Below are 17,579 nucleotides of genomic sequence, written 5' to 3'. Positions count from 1 at the left end.
TAACACTGACAACATGGGTGACTGGAGCTGTGACCAGCTGGACATTATAACACTGACAACGTGGCTGACTGGAGCTGTGACCAGCTGGACATTATAACACTGACAACATGGCTGACTGGAGCTGTGACCAGCTGGACAGTATAACACTGACAACATGGCTGACTGGAGCTGTGACCAGCTGGACATTATAACACTGACAACATGGCTGACTGGAGCTGTGACCAGCTGGACATTATAACACTGACAACATGGATGACTGGAGCTGTGACCAGCTGGACATTATAACACTGACAACATGGCTGACTGGAGCTGTGACCAGCTGGACATTATAACACTGACAACGTGGCTGACTGGAGCTGTGACCAGCTGGACAGTATAACACTGACAACATGGCTGACTGGAGCTGTGACCAGCTGGACAGTATAACACTGACAACATGGATGACTGGAGCTGTGACCAGCTGGACATTATAACACTGACAACATGGCTGACTGGAGCTGTGACCAGCTGGACATTATAACACTGACAACGTGGCTGACTGGAGCTGTGACCAGCTGGACAATATAACACTGACAACATGGCTGACTGGAGCTGTGACCAGCTGGACATTATAACACTGACAACATGGGTGACTGGAGCTGTGACCAGCTGGACATTATAACACTGACAACATGGCTGACTGGAGCTGTGACCAGCTGGACAGTATAACACTGACAACATGGCTGACTGGAGCTGTGACCAGCTGGACATTATAACACTGACAACATGGCTGACTGGAGCTGTGACCAGCTGGACATTATATCACTGACAACATAGCTGACTGGAGCTGTGACCAGCTGGACAATATAACACTGACAACATGGGTGACTGGGGCTGTGACCAGCTGGACATTATAACACTGACAACATGGGTGACTGGAGCTGTGACCAGCTGGACATTATAACACTGACAACATGGCTGACTGGAGCTGTGACCAGCTGGACATTATAACACTGACAACATGGCTGACTGGAGCTGTGACCAGCTGGACAATATAACACTGACAACATGGGTGACTGGAGCTGTGACCAGCTGGACATTATAACACTGACAACATGGCTGACTGGAGCTGTGACCAGCTGGACAATATAACACTGACAACATGGCTGACTGGAGCTGTGACCAGCTGGACAATATAACACTGACAACATGGGTGACTGGAGCTGTGACCAGCTGTACATTATAACACTGACAACATGGCTGACTGGAGCTGTGACCAGCTGACAATATAACACTGACAACATGGGTGACTGGAGCTGCAATGAGGACATGGTGACACTATCTTGATTCAACTGACCCCAGCGACATGACTATCTACCATCTAGTCACCACAACAAACATTTACTGTTGCACAGTAGGCCTGTGTGGAGCGTATCTACACTGCATCTGGTAATATGATGAAAGGAGTATGTTGATAGACAACCTCGCAAACTGTACTGTACATAACTAGAGAAACTTATACTGGCATGTGTGTCATACTGATTTTACAAAACGAATACCCCCAGCAAGAATGAGGATAATACATGAATTTTAAATCAGTTTGACACACATGTGAGTGTAATAACTTCTTTATTTCCTATTCTTTATTAATCCTTATGAACTACCTTTTAAAAAAATGCACTGATGAGAAGACCAAAGTTGTCGAACGACGTCAACAAACTTCAGGTATGCCATCGTTTCCAGTGTGACGTCATTCTGACCTTATGTCAAAATAAGATTGGAATTATTTCAACAATTCCGTAAACAATACACTGATGCATGTGAAATTATATTTGCACAAGTGCAAATACAACTTTTATCGACTTGGTTATTTCTAACCCCATGGGAAATAAACATGGTTAAAACCAGGGCATAGATATATGTCAAGTGACCAGCATATTTAGGCTTCAATGTTAATTCTTCTTTTAAATTGGAATACCATCATTGCCAACCATAGCCACGAGTGAGTGAGTGAGTGAGTGAGTGAGTGAGTGAGTGAGTGAGTGAGTGAGTGAGTGAGTGAGTGAGTGAGTTTGTTGGGATTCAAAGCAACAATCCTAAGATTCTGGCATGTCCAAGGGTCACATCTCTGAACACAAGTGGGCCACCCATGTACCCCCTCAAGTCCCCTCAAGTCCCCTCAAGTCATGGCCCATTGTAAAGAGTAATATCCACTGAAAATGACAAGACCCTCTTTGTGCACTCAAATGTTTTTTGTACAGTTTGTTGTTTAAAGCTGCACACAGCAATATTCCAGCCATATGATGGCGGTCTGTAAATAATTAAGTCAGGACCAGACAATCCAGTGACTGACATGAGCATCTATCTACATGCATCAACCAAGTCACTGAAGCCTGACCCATTAGTCGCCTCTTCTGGCGTGCATGGTTTACTGAAGACCTATTCTGACCCGTTCTTGCACAGACTGCCAATGTATAGAATGAAAAAGCCAAATGAATAAATCCAATCCATTTTAGATTCTGTGGTCCTGTAATCCCTTAAACCCAAAATATACTCACATGCACAGATAAAATGGAAGCAGCCTAGAAACCAGTTAAATGATTACATTATTTGCACAGCAAACTTCAGATATACCTTTCATCAAAGACCTGCACGCCAGACCTCACTGCTCTTACAAACAAAGCAAATCCACATCAACACACAGCAGCACAATGTTCCTTTCATGTTTACCACCTAAAAACTAGATAGCCAGTGGCTCCCTGGGGTGGACAAATCTCATAGGATATGAAAAGATTACACCGAATTGAACAATGCGCTTTACAATTAATTGCATAAATCTGGTCGATCCATATTTCCATATATAACTGCAGGCATAGTGTTGTACACATTGACAATCACACATGGAAAATATTGTGCATATTTAAGACGGCTCAATGTGAAAAATATTCCGATTCACTTTTTGTTTGCTCAATTCATTGAATGGTAATTGGAGAATCAGAGCAGAAATCCAGCACTTGGGCCCTTGTAACTTAACCACAGAGGCATGCAAGTCAAGTAATGTGTTCAATATGAGAACGGTAAGGTTCAAGTTCTATTCAAAGAGTCATGCCACAATCTTGCTGATAGCTATATTCAACCACAGACCCTTCATTCAGTTTAATTAGGCCCTGAGCATACAAAGTCCAACAGAACTCTCCGACCTTCATTCAACCACAAAGCAATCCTCTCTCCACCTAGCTATATACACAAACACACCTCACCAATATCATGAACACACGCACCCTTTATATCACTGGATTTCGTTTGACTTGATTCAGCTTTTACCTATACAAGCATAATGGGTTTTTCTCCTGTTTGCACAAACATGCTAATTAACAGATAAGTTCAGGATTTCTGTGTGGGATCCATTCAGGGAAAGGGCGTGAGGTTATGGCAGGGGTGGCTGCAGGGGTTGACTCCAACTGACTGTGTTGTTAAGTACCTTGCAGGGGAACAGACTGACTGCATTATACAACTTGACACTGACAGCCATTATCCGTCAACACCTTCAACCTGAGTGTAGCCTTGCTCATCAATCAGAGTGGAACAAAAGTACCCCTATATTTAACATATTTACTTTAATAATGTCTTAAAGGCCAAGTCATCATAGATTATGACAGTTATATACTCACTGACAAAAGAAATGTGAATACCATACATGTTGGTTCAAATATGAAGAATTGCTCATATTCAAGAGACATCAGACTGGTTGGATGCACAAATGAACCTACTGGTATGTTGTGTGAGCCAACGCTCATGGACGCATCACATGTGACGTCATAGATCCATAACTCGAGATGCATAAACGAACCTACTGGTATGTAGTGTGACCCAACGCTCATGGACGCATCCACATGTGACGTCATAGATCCATGACTCGAGATGTACCATTTGTCTCGTGCAGGATTAGTGCGCAAAGTTTGGAAATCATGTGCAGCATTTCATGATAAGAATAAAGACAGTATGTGGTAACACTTGACTGATTGTTAGTTTTGTCATTAATGGTACACATTGGTAACATCTCTTCTGAATGTACATACTTCTCCATATGTTTCTGTGGTTCGAGTTTCTTTTGGTGGTGAGTATACATATACCTATGTTTCTGATAACTGATTAAACCATCATTTCACTTGCAACCATTCAACATTTTTTCCATATCTGTATTGGAACTAGTTGTTTTGAGATGCTGACCGCATCTGTTATGGGCTGATCTTTCTTGAAATACATGTACTAATCTTTGCCTAATAAAGCATTTATTCTGCTATAATCAGTACTGCAGCAATATCACAACAGAAGACACAAAACTGTACAATATGAAGAATCAAACCAGGACACAAATGAATACCTTGACCACTTGGCTATTATAACATCCCATGGTTAGCAATTTGCAGGAATCTTGTCTTTTATGCCAAGCAAGAGGTTGATATGAAATAATTATAACACTAGAAACAGGGTAAACATCACTTGTAAAACATCAGCAATATTTGTCCTGCGACACCACACAACTTCAAAGTTTATACAAATACCACACTAACTTCTCAAATGTAAATACCGGTAAACATCACTTGTAAAACATCAGCAATATTTGTCCTGCGACACCACACAACTTCAAAGTTTATACAAATACCACACTAACTTCTCAAATGTAAATACCGGTAAACATCACTTGTAAAACATCAGCAATATTTGTCCTGCGACACCACACAACTTCAAAGTTTATACAAATACCACACTAACTTCTCAAATGTAAATACCGGTAAACATCACTTGTAAAACATCAGCAATATTTGTCCTGCGACACCACACAACTTCAAAGTTTATACAAATACCACACTAACTTCTTAAATGTAAACACCAGTAAACATCACTTGTAAAACATCAGCAATATTTGTCCTGCGACACCACACAACTTCAAAGTTTATACAAATACCACACTAACTTCTCAAATGTAAATACCGGTAAACATCACTTGTAAAACATCAGCAATATTTGTCCTGCGACACCACACAACTTCAAAGTTTATACAAATACCACTACTGTTTCCCGAAAATGAGCCTCGCTTGTAACCCATCAGCAATATTAGTCCTGTCGTGTTAAATAACACTTAAAACTTACATTATATATCAATGTCTCCAATCATGAAACGCCAAACACAATCAGAAAACCACTTCCACCTTCAGCAATATGAAATAATCCGCATCCCTCTCACCTTACTGGTTTGAATTGTCGTATCACCAAGCCTGTATTCAGAAAGTTAAATATCCTCTTATCCTTGCCGTGCGCACACAAAGGAAAGATCCTCAGTATTATTTCTTGGGTGCTTGAATAACAACAAAACTATATTTCTACTTATGTGACAACAACTGTTCATGAGATCAACGATATTTGCCACTTGAACCTTCTCAGGCCAGCGCCAATGTTTACCTAGCTAGTTCAATACACTCCATATACACAGTTCTTCATAAGCTTCTTACTAGGTACAGACTTCACCATGAAACATAGGTAGAAGAATAGTATAATCTTATTTCAACGGCAAATTTAAATTTGAGTTTCATCCTTGTTAATATGCTCGTTAACAATTTACAGAAAGAATGAGACTTTCTTTGAATTGTAAAAACAAACAAGAACATTTTTGTGAACCGGTTTCTTAAGGTGTATTGCTGTGAAATGACAGTGAAAATTCACATCAGGAATTGCCAGTTTACCCACTTCCTTTCTTGAATTTGTTGCAACAATGGATGAGGCACATTAATATCCAGAGGGTGAAGGAAGAAAATAAGGCTGGGACGAGTCCAAATTTACTCCCCATGTCCCAACCCCTATTACCCTATCATACCCCTATATCCACTGTAAGGAATGTCCAATTGGGAATTGTTTGACTGGAGTCCTGGCAAGGAGTATTTAGATACAGGTATAAAACCATCTGGTCATGCATACACTGAAGTTGACAGAAGCTTTATCTTTAATCAAACACCTAAAAGACAGAGAGAATGTGTTCATAGTCAGAAAGAAATGCCAACATTATTAAGGTAACCATGGCGCTAATTTTTGACATTATCCAATATCACATGACTAACTATGGGTCCAGGTAGTCCTGTTGGTACCCGGGTCCTACTCAGAACCCATCCGACTCAAGTACCCTAGTCACCCATCCCAGCCCTGAAGAAATCATGAGAAGCAAAACAGAATATAAATACATTTTTTCCAAACGGCGATAAATGTGCATTTTTTTAATTGTTCATCAAGTTTCTCATTTCACCAAACATTTGTATTTAAATGATAATGTCCTCTCATATACCCAAACCACAACAGTTGAAAACATAGAAAATTATCTCAACAGCATACATTAAAAATTTAAGTTTGGTGTTCAACAAGAATGATTAAACAATTAATCCAAATAATCCTTACAAGTTTCATTAATACATTTACAAAAACCAATCTCATGCAACACATGTATAATCATACGACTGAAGAGACTTGAAAAACAAGTCGTGACTGACACAGTCTCCAACAATACTTACACCAATATCCGCTACAACACATTTTGTACCCAACAAGACTTAATCAAACCAGCCAAAGTAATCCAGAGACAGAATAACATCACATTTCCACCCTGACAAACGCATGCCCTCCCACCATCATGGATCCCAACTGTTTCAAACAACAGAACTGTTCCTGAGTCCAGACTATATTGACTTGCATGCTAATCAGTGTGAAATGATAGCACTGGACACATTCATTGTTATATGGCCCACACTGTCCTAATACTTCAATAAAATCATCACATTCCATTATAAAAACTGTTGCCACTTACTTATCAAACCAAATAAAATTACTTTATAAAATGGCTTTTGTTGATATATTTTTAGAAAAGAAATTGCTTTATAGACAGCACAGGTGTATGATATTGTGATTAATTATTCTCAGAACATTTATCTTACTGGTTCAATGAAAAGGTCTCTTTATCGTCTCACACCATGGCGTACGTTAGCCACCAATGCCTTTCAATGTCCTTGGTCTAAATAGCTAACCTAAACCCCATTGCCTGTCTACACATTCTATGATGATATTACAAAAGGATCAATTAATTTTACTCTTACCAATTTATTTTGATACTTAAGTCAATAACCGGGTAGGTTAAGGTTGGATAAAGTGAACAAAACATACTGGAAAAAAAATGTTAAGGGCCACCCAAATCTTTCCTACTTCTATAGTTAATCTCTCATGCCATGACAGATTAACTAATCTCTCATGCCATGACAGATTAACTAGGATAATATGAAAGAATCAGGTGGCCCTTCACTTTTTGGAGAAGTATAAAACAGGGAAACTATAATGTTGATCTAATGTTTGTTGCCTTTTCAAAAGTTTCTCAAATTTATGGCCATTTACTTACTGTCATGCAAGGTTAGTTACAAATCTAGCCAACATTTAAGGGTTAGACAAAAAGGAAATGAAGAAAAAAAGATTATTGTTTATGTTGGTTTGCATACCTTCTCACCCAGTAAACAAAACAGCAATACTTCTTTTGAGCCCATTTTATTCACATCTGTTCCCACACCCACAAAAAGGATCTACCCGCTGATGTCATGATCAGTGAAATGTGCAACAGTTGGATTTAAGCATTGTTAAGTCAAGATATATTTATTTCTGTCTATTTCTACTTGATGCACCAAGTATTACTATAACAATTCCAAATCTATGAGTTGTAGAAATATATACAAGAATGAGAACTGTAAACCCAAAGCAATGATTGATGATAAACTCATTTCAAAACGCTTCAGGTTAGTACAGAACAGTTGACCCAAACCATGTGTTGACACACTGTGCTCTAGTCCTGGAAGAGTTGTGCCCCTTGGTGCACCAAGCTCCTGAACACATTCCAGTGACACAGATTACCTTTCATGCTTGCATGTTGCATATGAAGAATGTAGAAGGCTACATTTCTGTTGGTGTATCTATCAATATCATACTACATTGGGCGTTTTGATACTGTAGTCCTGGATAGCGTGAGGTCGCTACCGTGTACACACATTAAACTAAAGAATCAGAGAACATGTCATGACGAGGGAGGAGCCCATATTTGGTGAGGTGTTTGTTGGAGTCGTACGTTTGCACGCTGGTGAGGGTACAGAAGATGGACGATGCCATGACCAAGCTTCAGATTGTACCTCATACGGACTGTGAACCCCTCCATCTTCGAGGGGGACCACAGGACCAAGCTTCAGGTTGTACCTCATACGGACTGTGAACCCCTCCATCTTCGAGGGGGACCACAGGACCAAGCTTCAGGTTGTACCTCATACGGACTGTGAACCCCTTCATCTTCGAGGGGGACCACAGGACCAAGCTTCAGGTTGTACCTCATACGGACTGTGAACCCCTCCATCTTCGAGGGGACCACAAGACCAAGCTTCAGGTTTTACCTCATTCAGACTGTGAACCCCTCCATCTTCAAGGGGGACCACAGGACCAAGCTTCAGGTTGTACCTCATACGGACTGTGAACCCCTCCATCTTCAAGGGGGACCACAGGACCAAGCTTCAGGTTGTACCTCATACGGACTGTGAACCCCTCCATCTTCGAGGGGGACCACAGGACCAAGCTTCAGGTTTTACCTCATACAGACTGTGAACCAATCCATTTTTTTGGGGGGGGGGGACCACAGGACCAAGCTTCAGGTTGTACCTCATATAGACTGTGAACCCCTTCATCTTCGAGGGGGACCACAGGACCAACAAGCTTCAGGTTGTACCTCTTATGGACTGTGAACCCCTTCATCTTCGAGGGGGACCACAGGACCAATGAGTCATTTATCCACCACATCCCATCTGCTTCATCAGAAGTACAAGGGAGATAGGTCTGTGAGAAGATCACTTGCTCAATAACGATGTTAGCATCTACACCACAATCATTGTAATAAAGAAGATGTACATTCATGGTACTCTCTCCATTGTTCATGCCAACCTCTAAACACCAAGTTCATCAGAAGTGTTAACATGATTCAATCTCTAGAAATGCCTGCTCTTAATTTAAGAAAGGGTTGTTCTTTACTTACCTGCCCAGTAAAGTTTAATGCTGGTGTGTCATTATTCCTGAATGTGATGTCTCATCAAGTCACATAAACTTACCTCACACAGCTGCAGGCCTAAACTGCAACTTTTGGTCTTCTCTTTTAATACATAGTGTGACAACATTTATGTCCCACATCCCATTGTTGGGCTACGATGACACACAGCTTGCCACATCACAGACCCCGACCATCGGATCCCTGTGTGTGTCGGCCCCTGACAAGCAGGAGGTTATGGGATCTATGTTGCTTGCAGACATGCTATGGAAAGATGTCCTGTATATTACGTAGAGGGAATGTCTGAGTTGAAAACAATGGAGCCGAGGCCCATTAGTTGTAAGCAATGGAGAGTTACGAGGATATTCCCCTAGTTAAACATATCCCTACTCTTACACATTGTAAAACATTCTAAAGAGCCATGTAACTTGCATAATAAACTACAGCTCATGACGGAGCACATGCAACAGCAACAGAGAAACACAATCAACTGTCCATTCCTGAAATAAGATGGAGTGCTCAAACAATAGAATGACATCACAGATGTGTTTTAACTACATATCAAGCCAAAACAAATTACACAAAGATAATTTACACGAAAATATAAAAGTTTACAAGCAGTCTGCACGATGCATACGATGAATACATGCTCAAATAACCAGCATGGCTGCTAGGCTCATTAGTCATACCCCTGTGGGGACCCCAGGAACATCGTACAACGGGCGAAATGGATTGGGTGGTCTGCCTCACTGACAGTGTAAGAGTGAATATTATCCTACCCTTTTTTTTTATCCTGGGAATGAAATTCTCTAGTATCAGGATGATTCTCTCAAGTGAATTTGAACCCACACCAGTGTGTTTAATCCTATCCTATACTATACTCTAGAGTAAAACTTCCCCCGGGATAATATTTATGAAGGATATAATCCTTGCTTACAACTGTGTGTCATCGTACCCCAATGACATGGGACACTGTTCATATTGTTCACTGGGCTGTCTGGTCCAGATATGATTATTTACAGGTCGATGTCATATAGCTGGGTTATTTCCGAGTGCTCTGTTACACAACAAACCAACAAGTAAACATAAGACTTACCTGGCAACAGGTATGAAAGTGGCTCGGCCTTCATGTCGAAATATCTAAATCTTGGCGTTGCATACAGGGGTAGGCAATCCAGTGGCCAGAAGGGGCCATCTTGGTTTCGTATAACACCATACTTGTCTCTGTAAGTTCCTTTGTCATCTAGAAACGTGAAACCATCAGGCAAGTGGCCAGACTTCATTGCTTGAAGGAAACCTTGTTTCGTATAAAAGTGTCGTATCTTTGGCTTCAAAGGAGGAAATCTCTCAACAGAATTGGAAAACTCTTCTCTTATATTTTTAATCCCTTCAGAAAAACTCTCTAACCCAAACACTCCTGGGAACTCATCCTGGTTGGATCGGGAGAGTTCATCCCGGAACACAAACTCAATCCGATTATTATGTTGCGCCATGATGTTCATATTTCGATTATTTTGTCGAGCCTGCAGTGCTCGCCATTGTTTTGATTTGAAGAAATGTCTGTCTTTTGATATATCAAGCAGTACATGAGAATTTATTTTCTCCAGTTCTTTATGCTGGCGTTTCCGTGCCTCTTCTTTCCGACGCTGGATGCGCTCGAGAGGCGGAGTCTCCAGAGCATCCCGTACTCGCCGGTCCAGTTCCTCCTCCATCTGTCTGCGGATGTTGTCCTGCCATACCGGTTTTTCTAAACACACAAACACAGATTGAGTATCTCAAAACACAAAATACACAAAAGTGAGTGAGCTTTAACTTCAAACTTAGCTCCAGCAATATGTCAGTGACACCAGAGATGGGTTCAAAAGTTGTACCCATATGCGAATTGAACCTTAGCATGAAAAACATATTTCAATTACTAACCCTACACGCCTTGTGCATCAATGACATGTTAATAGTCAAACTGTACTTCAGAAATATATATATATATAGTACATGAAAAGAAGAAGTTGTTATACAGCTGTTTGGATAACAACTTCCTCTTTTACACATCTTCAACACTTCGTACATATTATTTGATTCATGTAATAATGGGTATATTTATTTTGTTTGTTTTTTAACGCCATACTTAGCAATATTTCAGCTATATGACTGCAGTCTAAATAATCGAGTCTGGACCAGACAATCCAGTGATTGACACCATGAGCATCAATATATGCAATTGGGATATGATGACATGCACAAACCACGTCAGCGAGCCTGACCACCCGATCCTGGTAGTCACCTATTACAGCAAGTATGGGTTGCTGAAGACCAATGCAAACCTGGATCTTCACCGAGGTATATCTACATTCAACACACAGTGCTATGTGCCCAAAGTGCTACCGGTCGATGGATCAGTGTGATCGGGAAGGTCATCTCATCTCCCTGTGAAGGTTCCAAGCCTAAGAAGCACCATCTCATCACCTTGCCCATTTTCTGGTGGGTAAACAGAGGTATACTTCGAGCAAAGTAACTTGCCTAAGGAGACACCATCTCATCACCTTGCCCATTTTCTGGTGGGTAAACAGAGGTATACTTCGAGCAAAGTAACTTGCCTAAGGAGACACCATCTCATCACCTTGCCCACTTTCTTGTGGGTGGACAGAGGTATACTTCGAGCAAAGTAACTTGCCTAAGGAGACACCATCTCATCACCTTGCCCATTTTCTGGTGGGTAAACAGAGGTATACTTCGAGCAAAGTAACTTGCCTAAGGAGACACCATCTCATCACCTTGCCCACTTTCTTGTGGGTGGACAGAGGTATACTTCGAGCAAAGTAACTTGCCTAAGGAGACACCATCTCATCACCTTGCCCATTTTCTGGTGGGTAAACAGAGGTATACTTCGAGCAAAGTAACTTGCCTAAGGAGACACCATCTCATCACCTTGCCCATTTTCTGGTGGGTAAACAGAGGTATACTTGGAGCAAAGTAACTTGCCTAAGGAGACACCATCTCATCACCTTGCCCACTTTCTTGTGGGTGGACAGAGGTATACTTCGAGCAAAGTAACTTGCCTAAGGAGACACCATCTCATCACCTTGCCCATTTTCTGGTGGGTAAACAGAGGTATACTTCGAGCAAAGTAACTTGCCTAAGGAGACACCATCTCATCACCTTGCCCACTTTCTTGTGGGTGGACAGAGGTATACTTCGAGCAAAGTAACTTGCCTAAGGAGACACCATCTCATCACCTTGCCCATTTTCTGGTGGGTAAACAGAGGTATACTTCGAGCAAAGTAACTTGCCTAAGGAGACACCATCTCATCACCTTGCCCACTTTCTTGTGGGTGGACAGAGGTATACTTCGAGCAAAGTAACTTGCCTAAGGAGACACCATCTCATCACCTTGCCCATTTTCTGGTGGGTAAACAGAGGTATACTTCGAGCAAAGTAACTTGCCTAAGGAGACACCATCTCATCACCTTGCCCATTTTCTGGTGGGTAAACAGAGGTATACTTTGAACAAAGTTACTTGCCAAAGGAGACACCACATGTAATATGCATTTCAGTGTGGGGCAGAACCGATGCCCCAGAAATTGTCAGGAGTCACATCTGACATAGGGACCAAGTGAATGATGTTCTAGCTGTATCCAGCAGGCTGTGAGTAATCTGTTTGCACCATACGAACCAGTGGTCATAAGGAGATTGACACTATTATTCTTTGCGTTTCTCGTCTGCATGCTCAGCTTGAGAGATAAAAAATTGAAAGATAAAAAACAAACAACTTCCTGATAACTTGTCTGTTACATATTAAGGTACATGTGTGTCCACATATGGTTAAATCTTGACCTCCAGTGTTGTGAGTTTTGACCATTTTCCAAATGGATGTACTCATGGTATGGTTGTTGTGCCATGGTCATAGTGTAGCAGCTGCTGACTCAGTGTTCTGAGCAGCAAAGATGGAGATGTATTACAAGACCAATCAAAAGAAGCAACAACCAGAGTTACTTCTCTACTTCAATATCCTCTAATAAAATTCAACAAAGATATCTTTTTTAGGATATGGAAAATTCTTTAATGTCTTTTTACAAAATTATTATGTATATTCCGGCGGGTGAATGGGTTGAATCTAAGAACCTGAGTAGGAAACATCAAATTCTATGGATCCCCTTTTCATCAGTTGCTGCAAGCAGCATGGGGTACTTCAGTCCCAGTGATGGTCCTGGCATACACGTCAAACAGACCCCCTCGAGCTGTCCTTGCTTCATACCCACATGAAGGAAGAATTAGGTGGTTCTTATGACTCCTTAACTTCATTTGAGCAGCATATAATGTGACCAGTGTCTTACAACATGTTACACAACTTACACTTTCAGCCCCATGTTATTAATGCTGGAAATATTATTCAGTTAATATTTATTCTGTATTCTGTCTCATTCTTTTTCATATCTTCATACTTAGAAACAAATGAGCCTTCACGACAAATAATGTCTTCAGAAATAAATTAACATTAAACTACACCCATTTTTTGAAAAATCACAGCATCTTTTCTGTCAATCCAAAACTAACAAAATGGATTTGAGCTTAAAACCTAGATAAACTGACCTTTTTCTCTAATCCTCATTGTAGAAATAGTTCTTTTTGAAACAAATCAACATCCAAGCCATATGACAGATCATGTTACTGTTGTTATGTGCCAAACACTCAAGGGATCCCTCCAGGAGATATTGTAGCCATACCCCCAGTATACTGCAACTCCTTCCAAGCCCATATATCATGTAACACACTTATGAATATAGATGAGAGGAATTATTTTCAATTCTATGACTGGTTATTACCAGTGCTGAAGAGGTGACCCGTATATGAGCGATTATACCCACATAAAGAAGGAAATACGATCCCTTTAGGCATATTGTTACCTGTAACGGCTTCACAACTGAAAATAGATCATATCATTGACTTGTTTCCACACACTTTAAGGGAATAAGGAGTATACACAACGTTTTTGTTATTAGTAGTTTTTAAGATATTTTTTAGTGAGACATTTATATTTCAGTTAGGCTATTTTTGTTGTGTGATCACAGTATGAAAATATTACCTCCCCTGCACTAATTGCTTCAAGCCTGACATGAGATGTTAAATTGTCCCAATGAAAAAGATTTGCATACTGGACACAGGTAACTATGCACTGAGTTAACAATGACTGGAATCCAGGGTAAACTTTAATTTGTAAAGGATACAGTGTAATTTCAGAAAAGACATAATTTCAATGAGATATCAGACAGTTACACAAAGATTCAGTCCACTAAACTACCTAAATATCCTAAGACAAATCTTCCAAACTAATTAATAATTACAAACCATAATTTGAAAAGCTCCATATTTTTCTGCACAAATGCAAACTAATAAAAATATTGTGTACAGCATCTTATACAAACTTAATCAGATAGATTTTTGAGGAAGAAACAAATCTGAAATGTCTTTTTCTGTCAATTGACTAAGATTTTAAAACAGTCTGGCCTTATACATAGTCATTGACCTATTCTTCATAGTTAAAATATTAACATCCGTAACTGGGTTAATCGGTTTGTTTGAGTATGGCACAACACATGGATTGCCTTGCCACCTGAATTTCATCTTGTATGAGTGAGTGAGTTTGATTTTACATCGCTTTTAGCAATATTCCAGCAATATAACGGCAGGGGACACTAGAAATGGGCTTCACACACTGTGCCCATGTAGGGAATCGAACAGGGGTCATTAGTGTTTGAGCAAACGCTTTAACTACTAGGCTACCCCACCGCCCCTCATCTTGTATGAACAAGGGCAACACTTTGTTGGAATACGGTAGCTCATACGGCCCAATTTGCTACCAGCGTTCCACATGAAAATATCTCCGATCAGACAAATTGGACAACCCTGTAGGTCATGTCATGAAGCTAATCAGCCTAATACTGACATCATGAATAGTCAACCATCCTGAGATCTCTGTGTCCATGCATAGCTCTGTCAATGCATGTGTCACAAGCTCAGGTCAGTCACCAGGCAGTCTTGGAGTCTTAAATACATAATGATTTTGCAAACGTGTAATATGAAGTGTTATCACCGTACAATCTTGTGTGCACCAATGGGAGGCTTCTGTCACCCATAATGCTCAGTGATAACAGTGATAACTCCCTATCAGATAACATTCAGTTTATTCCAGGGAGCAGTTTTAACCTTCATAATGTCCCCAGACATGCACATGCAATTTATCATTATTATGATAGCATCGGCTACCCATGTTGTGAAAACTCACAAACTAGCAGTTCCCGCTGAGCTTGAAATGCAACAACAGACTTTTGCAGAGGATATGCAACTCTGTCAACTATTTTTAGTCTTTATCAAAGGAATAAATTCTTTTCAGCTCTGCATAAACTGTTTTAGGAAAAGGAAAACAGTATTGACAGATTTATGGAATGATCTTCATCGTCTGAGTAACAGACATATAAAGGAGAGGATATCAGACTCTCGTCTAATGGATATGAATGGTATTTCTTGTAGCCCAGAATTACAACTACAAATTGAGATACCAATCATAAATCAATGATAATAGGAGCAAAATATGTTTCCAGATTGAACAACTTATAGAACCTGGAATCCCCTCAGTGCACTATCCATACCAGGTCACAACCGAGACTTGGTCGTCCATGGTCGTCATCTGCCAGATTCCATCAAGACTCTGACTTCATTGTGACCACCCAATCCTCATAATGGTCTCCTCTATTGGTATTGATTATAAGGATGGCCCATGGGATACACCTCTGCAGGAAGCACTATAACACTATTTCAAATATTCAGATTTTCAGATATACATTAGCATGTGATTGGAAAGTCAATTCAATGTTTACATTAGGAAATTCACTCCACCTTAGTCTAAAAAGAACTTACCCAATCTCTCTAATTTCACACAAAAAAGTTTGTGATTATGGACTTTGATGAAAGGTAAAGATTTAAAGTTTTCTAATGTATGCATATTTACAAACCCTTAAACCAGTCAAATATCATTGCAAGATGATTCATTGACTTCTGTCAGTTCAATGTATTAATATCTAAGCATATGATGAATATTTAATGAAATAGACTTCATACATATTTCTTTCCCAATAAAAGCACCACAATAAAAACCTTAATACTGACATCTAAAGAAAAAGAAAGAATTTGATCGAAAACAGATCAGCCAAGTTCATCGTGATCAGTGATTGGTTGAGTGAATTAAAACGATGTCTCACACTGATGTCAGAAATAGTGCAACAATATGACAACAGTCTGTTGTTCTTGAACCAGACAGAGATTAGGCCACACATTTTTTATTTTACGTTTCACAGGCCCGCCGCCCCTACTGGAAAGCAGCCAGTCTAAGAAATAAATTAAACATAAAAATATTTATTTTTATTATGTCTCTCGCCGCTAGTAATATAGACAATATAAAATGTTATATATAAATTCCATGTCTACATCACTGTCAGTGATTCAATAAGCCAGCTGCAGTTTTAACTACATGACAGAATGACTTTCATATGAATAAATAATTAATCCACATTTATTTTTATTTTTATTTTGACCAACCTTGTGGTCAAAGAAAAGCTGGAATAAATCTGTGAAACATAAAATTAAACAAGAAAAAAAGTGAGTGTGGCTCACTAATACCCCCGACCCACCTAGTGTGTCAGTAGTTTCAAATGAAAAGTTCATAAAAAAAATGGAAAATTAATAAAAACATTTTTTTTTTCTCTTTTGACTGCACCCCTCCATATGACACAGATTATATGTACTAAGTTTGAGATAAATCCACTGAATAGTTTAAGAGAAATCGTGCGGACAAAGTTTAAAGTTGGACGGATGGACAAACGGACGGACGGAACCTTGGTATAACTATATACCCCCGACAAAATGTCGGGGGTATAAAAAGTGTGGCCTCAGGGGTTCATTCATCGAGTGTGCCCGGTGACAATTCTCTGGCAGGGCACAGCTGATCATCCCTGGTGCACACCTGCCAGGATCAAGTCAGCCATAGCAGTGAACACCAAATCCCCATTCTACAACTGCGGATATGCCAAAACCTACTCTATTCTCCATCCACACAGACACAGACAGGCCTGATGAAGTTACAAGTAAGATGTCACGGAATTCATCATATCTTTACAAGTGATGTTTCAGTGCCTACAGGGTAAAAAATCTTTATAGTCATAAGAAATGATGTTTGTTTGTTTGTTCGTTGTTTAACGCTGCATTCAGCAATATTCCAGCTAAATGACTGCGGTCTGTAAAATAATCAAGTCTGGACCAGACAATCCATTGATTGACATCATGAGCATCAATCAACACATTTGGGATATAATGGCTTGCATCAACCGAGTCAACCAGCCTGACCACCCGATCCCGTTAATAGCTTATCATACAAGCATGGTCGCCTTTTAATACAAGCATGGGTTGTTGAAGACCTATTCTAGCACGGATCGTCACATCTGAG

The 17,579-nt window shown here is 40.1% G+C and overlaps 1 protein-coding gene across 1 annotated transcript in view; it reads right to left on the bottom strand.

The window, feature by feature from the left end:
* Positions 1 to 17,579, bottom strand: part of LOC139454148 (uncharacterized) — a 71,589-nt gene that overhangs the window by 41,320 nt on the left and 12,690 nt on the right. The window contains exon 3 of the mRNA XM_071235679.1: positions 10,182 to 10,832. Within this exon, the coding sequence (XP_071091780.1) occupies positions 10,182 to 10,832 (651 nt within the window). The remainder of the gene's footprint in view (positions 1 to 10,181; positions 10,833 to 17,579) is intronic.

Source organism: Haliotis cracherodii, unplaced genomic scaffold, assembly GCF_022045235.1.
Source record: "Haliotis cracherodii isolate W230 unplaced genomic scaffold, xgHalCrac1.p SCAF_1, whole genome shotgun sequence".
NCBI lineage: Eukaryota > Metazoa > Mollusca > Gastropoda > Lepetellida > Haliotidae > Haliotis > Haliotis cracherodii.
This window is presented reverse-complemented; position numbering and strand designations above follow the sequence as displayed.